This window comes from Elephas maximus, chromosome 10 (genome assembly GCF_024166365.1).
Source record: "Elephas maximus indicus isolate mEleMax1 chromosome 10, mEleMax1 primary haplotype, whole genome shotgun sequence".
In the NCBI taxonomy this organism is placed as follows: Eukaryota; Metazoa; Chordata; class Mammalia; order Proboscidea; family Elephantidae; genus Elephas; species Elephas maximus.
The window spans coordinates 67733975-67751018 of NC_064828.1; the positions used below are offsets into that span (position 1 = coordinate 67733975).

The 17044-nt window shown below is 40.0% G+C and overlaps 1 protein-coding gene across 1 annotated transcript in view; it reads right to left on the reverse strand.

The window, feature by feature from the left end:
- ATG14 (autophagy related 14) overlaps positions 1–16786 on the reverse strand; it is a 55997-nt gene extending 39211 nt beyond the window's left edge. Inside the window, exon 1 of the mRNA XM_049899279.1 lies at positions 16552–16786. Within this exon, the coding sequence (XP_049755236.1) occupies positions 16552–16772 (221 nt within the window). The 5' untranslated portion in view covers positions 16773–16786. The remainder of the gene's footprint in view (positions 1–16551) is intronic.
- Between the last annotated feature and the right edge of the window lie 258 nt (positions 16787–17044).

Sequence of the window (17044 nt, forward strand, 5' to 3'; positions counted from 1 at the left end):
GCTATGAGACAGAAAATGATACTGGTGAAGACTGAGCTCCCTGGATCAAGTAGACACATGAGACTATGTGGGCAGCTCCTGTCTGGAGAAGAGATGAGAGGGCAGAGGGGGGCAGAGGCTGGCCGAATGGACATGAAAATAGACAGTGGAGGGAAGGTGTGTGCTGTCTCATTACGGGGAGAGCAACTAGGAGTATATAGCAAAGTGTATGTTAGTTTTTGCATGAGAGACTGACTTGGTTTGTAAACTTTCACTTAAAGTATAATAAAAATTAAAAACATACAAACAAGGGGGAAATCAAGACATTCCCAAACAAACAAGCTCAGAGAATTTGCCACTATCAGACCAGCTTTGCAAGTATTACTCAAGGGAGTACTCCAAGCGGAAAGGCAAGAGCATTAAATAAATACTCATATCTATACATGGTGTCATGTACTGATTTATATCCCCCCAAAAATGTGCGTATCGACTTGGTTAGGACCATGATTTGAAGTATTGTGTGGCTGTCCTCCATTTTGTGATTGTATGGCACTGGGTTAATTTTATGTTAAAAGGATTAGGGTGGGATTGTAACACTCCTTACTCAGGTCACCCTCTTGATCTAATGTTAAGGGAGTTTCCCTGGGGTGTGGTCTGCATCACCTTTTATCTCTAAACAGATAAAAGGAAAGAAAAGCAAGCAGAGAGTTGGGGACCTCATACCACCAAGAAAGCAGTGCCAGGAGCAGAGCATGCCCTTTGGACTCAGGGTCCCTGCGTGGAGAAGCTCCTGGTCTGGGCGAACATTGATGAGAAGGCTGACAGAGAGAGAAAGCCTTCCCCTGGAGCTGACGCCCTGAATTTGGACTTTTGGCCTACTTTACTGTGGCAAAATAAACTACTCTTTGTTAAAGCCATCCACTTGCAGTATTTCCATTATAGCAGCACTAGATGACCAAGACATATGGGAAAAACAAGAGAGAGAGCTCTCCAAAAAAACACAAGATGGGCAATCATAAGGACCAAGTATATAATGTTTTCAGGGAATAAACTCAATAATTAAATCCTGCAAACAATACAACATCAACTTTGTAAGAAATAAGCACAAAGTAAACTTATCTAATATAGGTTGTATATTGATGTTAATGGAGACATACTAACAGAAATATGAGGCAGGGAGCACATGAGGAATAGATTTACTTTGTTAAGGTTGTATGTTAACTGTTGTTCATGTTAAATGTTGTAATTTTAAGTTGTGTAATCTAACATCTGGGGTAGCCTAAGAAATCACCAAGAAGAAATATTCAGAAGACAAGAAGGAAGATAATAAAAAGGTTCATCACAAGAAAGCACCAAATACAAACAGGAAAATCAGAATAAAAAAACTAAGAAGAAATGAAACATTCAAAAAAACAAATAGCAAGATGAGTGAGGTATACACTTTGTTTTCAGTAGTAACCTTAAATGTAAAAGTTCTAAATGCCTCACGTAAAAGGCAAAGAGTGGTAGAATGGATTTAAAAAAGAAACACGATCCTTCCTTTCGCTGTCTACAAGAAACACACCTTAGACATACTGACACAGTCTGAAAACAAAATAATGGAGAAAAATATTCCATGCAACCTGTAAACAAAAAAGAGCAAGGGTGGCCATACTGATAAAATAGACTTTAAATAAAAATCTACAAGAGATAGAGAACGATATCACACAATAATAAAAGGGTCAACTCAGCAAGAAGACATAATAATTATAAACATATATGCACCTAAGAGCAAGGCACCAAAATAAATGCAACAAATACTGACTAATATGAAAGGAAAAATAGACAGCTCCACAATATTAGGAGACTTCAACACACACCACTTTCAATTACAAACAGAATATCTAAAATCACTAAGGACACTGAAAACTTAAATAAAACCATAAGCCAATTGGATCCAACAGACATACATAGAACACTCCATCCGACATCAGAACAATGTGTATTTTTCCCTAGTCCACATGGATCATTTTCCAGAATAAATCACATGCTAGGACGCAAAACAAGTCTCAACAGATTTAAAAAGACTGAAATTATACAAAGCATCTTCCCTGAGCATAACGCTATGAAGCTAGAAATCAACAACAGGATAAACAAGGAAAAAAAGAATACATGGAAACTGAATCATACACTACTAAAAAACTGTTGGGTTATAGAAGAAATCAAAAGTGAAATAAAAAAACTTCCTAAAATCAAATGAAAATGAAAACACAACATATCAAAACCTTTGCGACACAGCAAAAGTAGTACTCAGTGGGAAATTTATAGCAATAAATGCCCACATTAAAAAAAACACGATCCAAAATCATTAACTTAAACTGATAACTTGAATAAACAAAAAAGGGCAAAAGAAGTCAAAAGCTACTAGGAAAAAAAAAGAGAAATATTAACAATCAGAGCAGAAATAAACGAAATTTAAAACAGAAAAACAACTGAAAAAATTAACAAAATCAGAAGTTGGTTCTTTGAAAGGATCAATAAAATATACAAACTACTGGGTAGACTGACGAAAGAAAGAAAACAAAACAAAAAAACAGAAGAGTCAAATAACCAAATTGGTGACATTACAACTGATCCAACAGAGATAAAGATCTTAACTGATGACTATGAAATATTATTCTTCAACAAATTTGAAAACCTAGATAAAATGGACAAATCCTACAAACATACTACCTATTCAAACTAACACAGAGGTAAAAAATTTAAACAGACCCATTACAAAAGAAGAGATTGAAGATGCCATCGAGACACTGCTGCCAACAACAACAACAAAAAGCCCAAGACCAGATGGCTACCTTCAGAGAAGAGGTGACACCAATCCTACGCAATCTCTAAAAACACAGAAGAGGAAGGAATACTACCAACCTCTTTCTATGAAGCCAGCAAAACCCTGATTATCTAAACGAGGCAAAGACATCATAAATAAGGAAAATTATAGGCCAATATCCCTTATGAACACAGATGCAAAATTTTTCAACAAAATTCTAGCCAACAGACTTCAGCAACATATCAAAAAAAAAAATCATACACCATGATCAAGTGGGATTCATACCAGGATTAAAAGGGTGGTTCAACTTAGAAAATCAACCAACGCAATCCACCACATAAATAAAACAAGGGAAAATAATATGATCATATCAATCAATGCGGAAAAATTCGATAAAATTCAACACCCTTTTCTCATAAAGACACTCAGCAAAATAGGACCAGAAGGGAAATTTCTCAACATAATAAAGGGCACATATGCAAAATCAACAGCCAACATTATACTCAACAGAGAAAGGCTGAGAGCCTTCGCTTTGGGAACGGAAATGAGACAAGGATGCCCATTATCATCACTCTTACTCAACACTGTACTGAAGTCCCAGACAGGGCAATAAGACAAGAAAGAGAAATGAAGGGTATCCAAACCAGAAAGGAAGAAGCAAAATTATCTCTATTGCAGATGACATCATCCTATACATAGAAGACCCTAAAGACTTCACAAGAAAACTAGAACTAACAGAAGAATGATAGCAACGTTGCTGGGTACAAGATCAACATACAAAAATCATCTGGGTTCCCCTACACTAACAAAGACTACTATGAAAAAGAAATCAAGAAAACAATACCATTTATAATAGCCCCCGTATTGATAAAATACCTAGGAATAAACCTAACCAGGGACATAAAAGGCTCATACAATGAAAATTATAAAACACTACTACAAAGACTAAGAGAAAACCCAAACCAAGCCCATTGCCGTCAAGTTGATTCCGACTCCTAGTGACCCTATAGGACAGTAGAACTGCCCCATATGGTTTCCAAGGAGTGGTTGGCAGCTGCGGTCTTAACTACTGCACCATCAAGGCTCCTAAAAGACTCAAATAATGAAAATTATAAAACACTACTACAAGACACTAAAAGAGACCTACAAAAATGGAGACATCCATGCTCAGGGATTGGAAGGCTTAATATACTGAAAATGTCAATAATACCTAAACTAAAGCAATCTACAGATACAGTGCAATCCCAATACAAATCCCAACATTCTTCACTGAAATGGAAAAACTAATGACCAACTTCACATGGAAAGGAAAGAAACCCTGAATGGCCAAAGTAACACTGAAGAAAAAGAACAAAGCAGGAAGCTTCACACACCCTGATACTAAAACATACTATATAGCCACTATAATCAAAATAGCCTGGTATTGGTTCAATGATAGACACGCAGACCGGTGGAAAAGAACTGAAAACTCAGAATTAAACCCAGCCATCTACGGACAATCGATTTTCAACAAGGGGTCAAAGTCCATTCAGTGGGGCACAATCTCTTTAATAAATGGTGTTAGCAAAACTAGGTATCCACCTGCATAAGATGTTCACAATCATCAGCCATTAGAGAGATGCAGATCAGAACTACAATGAGATACCATCTTACCCTGCCTAAAATGGCACTGATTTAAAAAAAACATAACAAATGCTAGTGAGGATATTGGGAGATTAGAACCCCTTATTCATTGCTGGTGGGACTGTAAATAGTACAACCACTAAGTAAAGCAGTACGTTGTTTTCTAAAAAAAATTAAAGCTACCCTATGATTCAGCAATGCCACACCTAGGTATATACCCTAAAAAACCCAGCCAGTGCTAGGTATATACCCTAAAAAAAATAGAGACCTAAAAATAATGACACAAACAAACATCTGCATTCCTGTGTTCATAGCTACTTTACTCACAATAGCAAGCAAATGGAAACAACCAAAGTGCCCATCAATGGATGAATGGATAAGCAAATTGTGGTACATATATAGAATGGAATACTATGCAACCATAAAGAACAATGATGGGTCCTCAAAATATTACAGCATGGATGGACCTGGAGGGCATAAAGCTAAGTGAAATAAGTCAAGGATATACAGACAAATATTATATGATCCCCTTTTTATAAGAAGCCAATAACAGACAAATATAGAGAGACCAATGTTCACTGGTAGTTACCAGGGGTGGGGGGTGGGAGGGGTGGGTGGAGAACGTACACCTTATACCGTAAAGCCTAGTTATCATTGGTGATGGGGAAAGTGGCACTGAATGTGGATATAATGAGCACAGCATGAGTGTCTAAGCACATAAGGATGAATATAGGCAAACTGATACACGAGTAGCTACAAGTGTGTACATAGGTGAGAACAGATAGAAGCATCTATAAAAATATAAAAATAGGTACGTGCAAATACAATTACATGGGTGCAGGCAGATATATTCATTGAAGACACAAATACAAAACTCCTCAGACAAAACCAAACACCTTCCAACATTGGGTTTTTGGGTTTGAAGGCTTAGGATCATAGTCTCATGGGACAGCTCAGTCAACTAGCATAACATAGCTCACAAAAATCATACACGCATCCTAGCGCAGCGAATAGCGTCCCTGGGGTCTTAAGGCTTGCGAGCAGCCATCTAAGACACAACTACAGCTCTCTACTCACCAGGAGCAAAACAGTAAGAAGGTATCCAAAGGCTTGGAGAAGAAGCAAGTCCACATAAGCCATGACCTCATCTACCCTGAGGCCTGAAGAACTAGATGGTGCCCAGCTACCAACACTGACCATTCTCACCGGGGTCACAATAGTTAGTCCTGGATAGGATGGGAGAAAAACATGGAGAACTCAAATTCTTTAAAAAAAAAAAAAAAAAATCCAGATAGACTGGAACAGTAGAGAACAGAGGACTCCCTGAGACATTCTTTAAATCTAGAACCCAGCCTATCCTCTCAGATCACCTTACAGCAAAATAGCAGAGTAGCACACAATGTCAAGGATATTACCCATAAGATTGGTGCCCTACTTCAAAAACATCAGTATGAGACCAAAAGGCCAACAACTATTCAAAAGCAAAGACAAAGAGAAGGGGGCAGGGAAACTAGAGTACTGGAAAGGGAACAAACTGAACACAGAGAATGCTGACATGTTGTAATAAATATATCTAATATCACTAAATAATCTGTGTGGAAATTGTCATATGGGAACCTAACTTGCTGTGTAAACTTTCACCAAAAACTCAATAAAATATTATCTTAAAAAAGATAATAAAAATAAATGGCAGGGATTAATATATTATCATGACCCTACTATTTAAGAGTCAGTCACTGAAAATGCATAATATATTTATATATGCCAGGTGCAGGTGGGAAGGGAAGAAGCGTAAGATGTAATCTGGGGCCACAAAAAGCACATAAGATAGTTGTGGAGGCAAAGTCATAAACATATTAAACAAAAAAGTAAACCAGACAATATATGATATGACAAAATTATATACTCATATATGTGATTATTTAAATTCAAATTAAGTAAAAAATTTAGTTCCTCAGTCACACAACCACATTTCAATAGCCATATGTGGCAGGTGGCTACCATACTGGACAGCATGGATATAGAACATTTCCATCATTGCAAAAAGTTCTATTGGTTAATGCTGCAATGGCCATTAAAGTGGTAACTGCATGAAACAGTATTAGAAAACTCAGAAAGGAAGGTGAAATGTAGACAACCCATAGATTCATTAGCTAATTTATCAACATTTATCAGCCATTTACTATACGTTTGCAACTTACAATAAAGTATCCCCCAGAATACTAAGAAATCTAATTATGTGTTCTTCTACAGACAGGAAAGAAAAAAAAAAAGACCAAAATGGATGTCAGAAGAGACTCTGAAACTTGCTCTTGAATGTAGACTAGCTAAAGCAAATGAAAGAAATGATGAAGTCAAAGAGCTGAACAGAAGACTTCAAAGGGCAACTCGAGAAGACAAAGTATTATAATGAAACGTGCAAAGACCTGGAGCTAGAAAACCAAAAGGAAGAACTTGTTCAGAACTTCTCAAACTGACAGAACGGAAGCAAATATTCAAACCTCGAGTTGCAATTTTGAAGAATTCTATGGGCAAAATACTGAATGATGCAGAAATCATCAAAAGATAGAGGAATATGCAAAGTCATTGTACCAAAAAGAACTGGTTGATATCCAACCATTTCAGGAGGTAGCATATGATTAAGAATCAATGGGAGTGAAGGAATAAATCCAAGCTGCACCAAAAGCACTGGCAAAAGACAAGGCTCCAGGAACTGACGGGATACCAACTGAGATGTTTCCACAAACAGATGCAGCACTGGAGGTGCTCATTCGTCTATGCCAAGAAATTTGGAAGACAGCTATACCTGACCAACCAACTGGAAGAGACCCATATATGTGCCTATTCCCAAGAAAGGTGATCCAACAGAATGCAGAAATTATCGAACAATATCATATACAAGTAAAATTCTGCTGAAGATCATTCAAAAATGGCTGCAGCAGTACATCAACAGAGAACTACCAGAAATTCAAGCCAGATTCAGGAGAGGATGTGGAACACGGGATATCGTTGCTGATGTCAGATGGATCCTGGCTAAAAGCAGAGAGCACCAGAAAGACATTTACCTGTGTTTTACTGACTATGCAAAGGCATTCAACTATGGAGATCATAACATATTATAGATAACATTGCGAAGAATGGGAATTCCAGAACACTTAATCGTGTTCATGCAGAACCTGTACTTACACCAAGAGGTAGTTGTTCAAGCAGAACAAGGGGATACTGTGCGGTTTAAAATCAGGAAAAGTGTGCATCAAGGTTGTATCCTTTCACCATACATATTCAATCTGCATGCTGAGCAAATCATCTGAGAAGCTGGACTATATGAAGAACACGACATCAGGACTGGAGGAAGACTCATTAACAATTTGCGATATGCAGATGACACAACCTCGCATGCTGAAAGTGAAGAGGAAGCACTTACTGATGAAGATCAAAGACTACAGCCTTCGATATGGATTACACCTCAACATAAAGAAAACAAAAATCCTTGCAACTGGACCAATAAGCAACATCATGATAACAAAGATTGAAGTAGTCAAAGATTTCATTTTACTTGGATCCACAATCAACGCCCATGGAAGCAGCAGCCAAGAAATCAAATGCCACTGCATTAGGCAAATCTGCCGCAAAAGACCTTTCTGAAGTGTTGAAAAGCAAAGACATTACTTTGAGGACTAACGTGCACCTGACCCAAACCGTGGTTTTTTCAATCGCCTCTTACGTATGCAGATGCTGGCCAATGAGTAAGGAACACCAAAGAAGAATATTACAGTGCTGGTGAAGAACACTAAATATACCATGGACTACCAGAAGAACATACAAGTCTGTCTTGAAAGAAACGTAGCCACAGTGCTCCTTGGAAGTGAGGATGGCGAGACTTTGTCTCATGTACTTTGGACAGGTTATCAGGAGGGACCAGTCCCTAGAGAAGGACATCATGCCTGGTAAGGTAGCGGGTTGGCAAAAAAGAGGAAGACTGTTGATGAGATGGACTGGCACAGTGGCTGCAATAATGGGCTCAAACATAGTGATTGTGAGGATGGTGCAGGTTTGGGCAGTGTTTCGTTCTGTTGTACAAAGGGTTGCTACGAGTCAGAACTGACTCAATGGCACCTAACAGCAACAACAAATACGTATTCTTCTGAAGCTGTGTATTTTTGGACGTATCACTGAATCATTACATGCTTCATCTCTTTATATAAAAAATGAGAAATTAATGTGGCATCTACTTTTTTACTGTGGCAATATGGTGATTTATGTTCACATAACATAAAGGAAATGACAAACTTATATGACTCATCAAACCATGCAAACAAAGGATTGATATGGATGATAAGACCTTACTTTTATAGGCTATAAAAGCCCTCCCTTCATATTTGTTGTAAAAACGACACTTTACACAAAAACAAATTGGGATAATGGACAACTCTGTACAGTTTTATATCTAGCTAATTGATTAGCTTAGGCTTTGTTTAAAAACATAAATATACAGATGAAAACAGGGAATATGAAACATAAGATGATCATTCCTACTATATCAAATACCTCAAGAGTCAAGCACACAGACATGTTATTGTTCATGAAGGAAATTAAAAATACGTAGTGTTCACTACTAGATAAGAGAAAAGAATCATCTTAGGTGAAGGGAAAGACAACACACAACACAGGAGATGTCAGCACAACTGGTCTAAACCAAAAGCTAAGAAGTTTCCTGAACACAATCAAACACTTTGTGGGACAGAGTAGCAGGGGCTGGGGTCCAGGCACCATGGTTTTGGAGGGAATCTAGGTCAATTGCTATAACAAAGTATATTAAGACAGTGTTCTGCATCCCACTCTGGTGAGTGGCGTCTGGGGTCTTCGAAGTTTACAGGCAGCCATATAATATAAGATGCATCTGTTGGTCCAAACGCACTTGGAGCAAAAGAGAATGAAGTACACCAAAGACACAAGGAAAATATTAGCTGAAGAGACAAAAGCACCACATAAGACCAGAGACTCCATTAGCCTGAGACCAGAAGAACTAGCTGGTGCCCAGCTATTACCAATGACCACCCTAACAGGGAACATAATAGACAGTCCCTGATGGACTAGGAGAAAAGTGTGGAGCAGAACTCAAATTCACATAAAAAGACCAGACTTAATGGTCTGATTGAGACTGGAGGAACCCTTGATGCTATGGCCCCCGGATGCTCGGTTAACCCGGAACTAAAACCATTCCCGAAGCCCACTCTTCAGACAAAGATTAGACTGGACTATAAAACATAAAATAATACTTGTGAAGAATGCGCTTCTTAGTTCAAGCAGATACATGAGACCAAATGGGTGGCTTCTGTCCAGAGGCAGGATGAGAAGGCAGGAGGGGACAGGAGATGGTCAGACAGACAAGGGAAGCTCAGTATGGAAAGGGGGAATATGCTGTCACATTATAGGGATTGTAACATACCAATATGTGCATAAATCTTTGTATGAGAAATTAACTTGAGCTGTAAACTGTCACCTAAAGCACAATAAATATATAAAACATTTGTTTAAAAAATTTTAAAAAGTGGTGGAAAGAATGCTAAACAGCAGATGGTATCAAGGAATGTGGATGGGGCAGCATTTCAATTGCACTTCACAAACTCATCCATTCTCTGCATTCTCCATTCTACCACTTATGGAAATAGGGAAAAAATTCATCCCACAATTCTGTGCTGCTTCAGTATGGTTTCCAAGAGGTGGTGAGATTAATATAGTTAATGCCCAAATTTAAACTAGACTTAGTGATACATATTCTTCTGCAGTGCCACTGGGTGGATTTGAACCACCAGCATCAGCTGCCTCAAGAATTAGCATAGCTCTGGGTAAGTAAGCCACAACTACTCTGAGCCTCAGTTTCCTCATTCTTAAAATTCATTAATAGTTCACGGGTTGTGGTAGGGATCAAATGAAATAATGAATGTGAAAAGCCTTTCATAAATTAAAAAAGATACAATAAGAGTAACCAATGATACCGGTTAAAAACAAAGTTATATGCCCTTAGCAGCAGAATCCATGCCCCACAAACACACACTTGGGTGAATACTATGATAAACTACATGGCATGGGGATTAGGACCCTTCCTGAGAGACATAATCCAGTAGTAGTAAGGTTGGTAACTCCTATCTAAAGATGGGAAGTTCAGTTACCTGCTTGCTTTTGCTTTGCTCAGTGGGATATAAAAATCTGCATTCAGAGCTAAATTCTCCAGCCAACAGATTTTTATAGGCCATAATGACTGACAATAAAAGAGATACTGAATGGAAAAGAGAAATAGCTAAAGGACATTTTTTGGATGTTGGCTGTGTCTTCCCCTTGAAATCTGCAGTAACATCTAAGTTTTCTGCCCTTCCTTTATTCCACCTCTCTATTTGTTTAGCACTCACATCTTTGTTCCCAGTAAAAATGTGATCATATATTCTTAAAGCTCACTAGTGGGGGCCATGCTACATCATTCCTGAAAACCAACTTATAAAAGCAATATCCATATGCTCATAAAATGTGTTTTTCTTCTTAATCCACACTTCAAAATAAGTAGCTCCTAAGCCAGCAGATGAGAGGTTCTCCCGGGTGCTACACCCATGGAAGCAGCAGTCAAGAAATCAAATGACGCACTGCACTGGGCGTATCTGCTACAAAAGACCTCTTTAAAGTGTTAAAAGGCAAAGATGTCACTTTAAGGACTACGGTGTGCCTGACCCAAGTCATGGTGTTTTTAATCACCTCAGATGCATGCGAAAGCTGGACAATGAATAAGGAAGACCAAAGAAGTACTGATGCCTTTGAATTAACGGTGTTGGTGAAGAATATTGAATATACCATGGACTGCCAAAAGAATGAATGAATCTGTCTTGGAAGAAGTACAGCCAGAACACTCATTAGATGTGAGGATGGTGAGACTTCATCTCACGTACTTTGTACATGTTATCAGGAAGGACCAGTCCTGGAGAAGAACATCATGCTTGGTAAAGTAGAGGGTCAGCAAAAAACAGGAAGACCCTCAATGAGATGGACTGACACAGTGGCTGCAACAACGGGCTCAAGTAAAACAGTTGTGAGGATGACGAAAGAACGGGCAGTGTTTCATTCTGTTGTATATGGGCTCGATACGAGTCAGAAGCGACTTGACAGAACCTAACAAAAGCAACTCTGTTTCTGAGATTCTGACCTGGTCCCATTTCTCTACATCATAAACTTGTAATCAACTTCTTTCCAGTCTTAAGTGGAAAGATTACTTCAACGTAGTTATCTACTGGGTAACACAGGGCTATTTTTGGTGTCAGATAAGGTCACAACCCAGGAAGTTATGTTCCGGTAAAAAGACTAATAAAGATCTGCAATTTAAAAATGTTCAGCAGTACCAGATCCAAAGAAGATTGTGTTGGGTATACTGCTTAATATCATTCCTCTTCTCCGTCCTTTAAGGAAGCACACAGGTGAAAAGACAGATGAAAAGGCAGAGAAGAAAGTAGGTATTGTTTCAGGGGCGGAGCAGTGTGGGAGATGAGGAAAGGATGCTGTTGGTGAGGAAGTCAAAGTTATAAGGAAGCTCTGTGACTGAACAACAAAAGTAATCAGTTCAGATACTTTTCAACCAATGTATCTGCCAAATCCACACTGTCCCCAAAACTATATAAAGAAAATGTTCCCTTCTTAGGAGTCAAAGAAACTAATCATTGTGAGATAATTAGGCTTTTCTTTAATATCTAACTTTCCTTGAACTGCTAAGCCATTAAAATCTATATATTCAGGTAGTCTATTAACGACACCTGAAAAAAAAAAATACATTTACAAGTATTTGATATGCATTACCAAATTCAAGATCAAGGTAGGCACAACTATTTTAGCTCATTCACTTAAAATAATCAGAAATTAAACAGGATTTTTAAACTGTGCTGTAAGGCTCCAAGGAGCCCCATTCTTGGAGTGGTTAAAGCAGTTGGCTGCTAGCCCAAAGGTCAGTGGTTCGAACCCATCAGTGGCTCCTCAGGAGAAAGATGTGGCAATCTGCTTCCATTAAAGTTTATAGTCTTGGAAACCCCATGGGGCAGTTCTACAGGGTCGCTATGAGTCAGAATTAACTTGATGGCAGTGGTTTGGTTTTGATTTGTAAGGCCCCATGTTTCATTCCCAAGTGGTTTTCCACAGTCACTGAAGGGCTTTCCATAAAGGAAAAAGAAGTCTGAAAACCAGTAGAGAACACAAAGACTGTCATAAACAATAAAAACCGTAGAATATCTCAGGATTAACCTTTGACCCATGTAATCCAAGGCTCATTAGTAGTCAGTAGAAATTACTGAGAGAAGAGAACTCATCTTTCTCCTTTGTAAACTGCCAGATTATTTTATGCAATTAACTGCACCCAGCGAGCACTCATTAAAAATTATTCGGCTATTAGACAGTGGTTCTGGGTCTCAAGAGATTCTGTCACCCTACTGACATCCTACAGCACCTGTCGTATTGGGTACTATTCTGGAAAGAAACAAGTTAAACAAACAAACCCCTGTTCTTAAGGAATACACAGTCCAGAAAAGGAAAAGGTGAAGAGTGAAGCAAAGATGGCTGAACAGAACACTGTGAAAATCCTGTTATCCCTGACCCTTAAAATTTCTTCTCTATTTCTAAATCTTGAGTGGCTCTGGTATTTGCTCTTCATGTTTCTGCTTGGTCAGGAAAAGAAATCCACTATAACACATCCTCTTCTTAAAGTTCAGAGTAATGCTCAGATTTAGCCAAGAATTTATATCGCATCTTGAAAGTTACACTGCCTTTGCTGTTCCTTCAGCTATATGCCTGCTATGTGCTACCCACTGCCACTGTGCTTAGTACTGTTGACCTGACAGAACAAAACCTGAGTTCATACCTTAGATGTAAATGTTGCTGCTGTTACTGTTAGCTGCCTTCAAGTTCTTCCCGACTCATGGTGATCCCTGGTGTTACAGAGTCGAACTGCCCCAGAAGGTTTTCTTAACTGTAATCTTTACAGGAGCAATTCTCCAGCCTTTCTTCTGCAGAGCCGCTGGGTGGGTTTGAACTGCCCACCTTTAGGTTAGCAGCCAATCGCAAACAGCTTGTGCCACCCAGGCTCCTAGGTGTGCCTATCTGCCTCAAATAAATTGTTACACATCGTACTTAGTGTGATGAAAGAAATGTAGTGTTGCAATAGAAAATAATGGGGAGGGGGGGGAATAGGGAACCTACCTTAGCAAGGGAGGTCAGGGAACCTCTCACTGAGGGGGTGACATATAAGTTGAGACTTTAAGGGCAAGGTGTCAATCAGGGGAAAAGGTTCTTGACAAACGGATCAGCAAGGGCAAAGGCCCAGTGGTGAGTGTTTGGTGTTTGACGGTTTGAAAGAAGGTCGATGACGGTGGAGCAGTAACTAAGAGAGAGCATGGCATGAGTTTATTTTTTGAGTGGTTAATGAATGCTAGACATTGTGCTAAGAATGTTAAAGGCATGCTCTTATGTAATCACCATCAGAAATCACCATTTTCAAAATGAAAAAGACAATGATGGAAGAAGTTAAGAAACTTGTCGAAAGTCACACAGAAAGTGGTGGAGCTTGGATTCAGTTCAGTGCAGATTTGGGTGGACACCAACCTCCAACCTTTTGGTTAGCAACTGAGTGTGTCAACCCTTTGCATCACCAGGGATTCCATAAGTAAAAGAAAGGAGGCCAGTTAAGTAGCCCAGAAGAGAGATGATAGCAGTTTGGACTAGAGGTATTTTGGGATCCGATCAAATAAGACTTGCCAATGATTTAAATGTGGGAAATATGAGAAATAGGGAAAGGCTGGGATAAACTCCCAGGCTTCTGGCTTTAGTAATAAGTGGGTCATGATAGATTATACTGAAATAGTACAGGGAAATACTTGGGAAGGATGGGTAGATTCATTCAATCATTGAATAAATTTTTACTGTGCTTCCAGTATGTAAGGATACAGTAGAGTACAAAAACAGTTAGCCTTGCCATCACAGAGCTTACATCTTGGGGGCAGAGGGAGGGTGGCAGTTAGACAAATTAATATGTACACCATTAGATGGTGCTAAGTGCTATGGAAAACAATAAAGCAGGTTAAGTGTGAAAGGAGGTTACATTTTAATTGAATGGCCAAAAAGGTGTGAATAGAGGCCTAAAGGAAACGAAGGAGGCAGCCCTGAGGGTTTCTGAGAGAAAAAGAGTTCTTGGCTGTCTCAATAAACTGCAAAGGCCCTGGGGCAGGGGCATTTGAGAGCAAAGAGGCCAGGGCCATACAGCAGTGTAGGTAAGAAGATTAAGTAAGCAAAAGAATAGTAATTTAGGTCAAGAGAAGAAGATAATATAGAACTCTGGTTAAGGATTTTGGCTTTTACTTTAAGTAAAATGGGAAGCCACTAGAGGATTTAGAGTGGAGGAATGGAGGAGCAGCATACTCTGGCTGTAATTTGATAACTACACTATAAGGGCTCACAGGAAAAGCAGAGAGATAAGAGACAATAACCCTCTGGTGGTGAAGAGCAAGTGGTGGTGAAGAGCAGACAGGGTATGTTGATGGGATTAGATACCGTGGTGTAAAGAAAAAGGGAAGAATTAAGGATGACTGAAAGGTTTTTTGGCCTGAGCCAAGGGAAGAATGAGGTTCCATTTTCTAAATGGGGATTAGCATGGGAAGAATAGATTTATGGAAAAAAAACAGGAATTTAGTTTCCCATATTCAGTTGGCAATATCCATTACAAATTTAAATAGAGGTGTTGAGTGCGTAGGTGTTTTCTGGATTTCAAGAGAGATCTGGGTTGGAGATTTTAAGTCTGGTACTTCAGCATAGAGATGGTATTTAAATCATGGGAATGAATCTAGGAAAAAGTATAGAGAAAAGGATCCAGAACTGAAGCCTTGTTAAATTCTACCACCTAGGCATTTCCATCTCATACCTAGCATTCTTATAATAAAACAACTGGTATAATTTTTAAAGTTATTTCTTGTTACACTGGCTGTTTCTAAAGTCATCAAGGTCTTCAAGGGGACACAGCAATGAACTAAAAAGATCATATCAGCTAAATCTCCTCAAAAGAGAAAGAAAGAATTCCATCCATGATCACTGGAATGAATACCAGGAACTCAAAACATTTCCAAACATAGAAGGTGTTACAGTGTAAGAGGTTAAATGCTTGGGTATATGGATCCAGGATGCCTGGATTTTAATGCTGGTACCTACACTTAACTGTGTGATCTAAGACAAGGTACTTACTGTGCAGTTTCCTTTACAGTAAGCTGGGGATAATACTTTAAATTCAGTTGTAAAGGAATTAATACCTGTAGAGTGCTTTAAACTTTTGTACTAAAAAAATTAGTTATCTTACTATTACTGACATTAAGTTGTTGATACAAAAGTCGGGAGACCCTGAAGCTAGCTAGCCACACTCAGTTTTTCAGTTTTCTTAACCAGGGGCTTGTAGCTCTCTGTTTGGGTTTCAAAACTGAGGTCAAAACACGTTTCTAAATTCAATTCTAAATAAGGGCTTATAGCACCCAGTCTGGATTTTAAAGCAAACTCAAAACACGACTCCAAATTCCTAAGCATCCAAAACAGTCTTTGGTGGTGGGGAGAGAAAAAGAAAGGACTGACTAGTCCTAGTTCACTCACGCATTACAGTCAGCATGTCTGATAACCAGGTCCACCTGTGACAAAAGCCACCAGACCCGAATCTTTCCTAACCAGTTACTTCATCCTCTTCTGGTCTCTCCTCTAGAGAACGATTATGAATGTGCCTTCGAAGACAAGGGTTAAATCAAGCTTTTGAATGGGAGTGTAGCAAAGACCTGGGAATCTAACTCATGGCAGCAACAGAGACGACTTCTCCAGAGTGTCACCATCTATTCCCTTTCCCGAATATCCAAAAGTACGGCGGGATGAGACTCTTCTAGGGTGGGTACTGGGAAAAACAGCGACCTTCTCTCATCTGTCCCCCACCCCCACTCATTCCTCTGGGGACAAAGCGCCAGGGCGAAGCAGCCACCCTTCCCTCCTCTCCTTGAGCTCCGGTGGCCTGACAGGCACCTCAAGCTCCAGCCTCTGGTCGCCCGGCCCGAGGAGACACCCGGGAAGAAACAATAAGGCCGTGACGGATGCCGTACCTCTCATGGTCGCGGCCGTCGAAGTAGACGAAATCGCCGTTCTGGACGCACTTGGCGCAGGTCAGCCGCCGGCGGGTAGTGTTGCACAGCGGACACCGCTCAACCGCCACGTACAGCCCCTCCGCGTCGTCCACGGAGTCCACTAGGTCCCGGACGAGCTGCCGAGACCCGCAGCCAGGAGCCTCCGGCGCCCGGGCTCCCTTCCCACTGGGAGACGCCATGATGGCCTGAGACCAGAGCCAGTCACGTGGGATTTTGTTTTCAACCAAGTGCATCCTGGGCGAGGAGGAGGGGCCTGGGGAGGCGCCGGAGGGAGGGCGGGGGTCCTGACGGAACGCTGGCTCTTTCCCTGCCTCTCGCCCAGCCTCCGGACGACCCCGGGGGCAGCAGCGGGGAGGGCAGTGGCTGGTCTGCCCTTGCCCCGGAGGCCGTTGTTTTCCTGTCTGCTGAGGGGCAGCCGGTCCCCTAGCAGAGAAAAATTATGTTAGAGGGG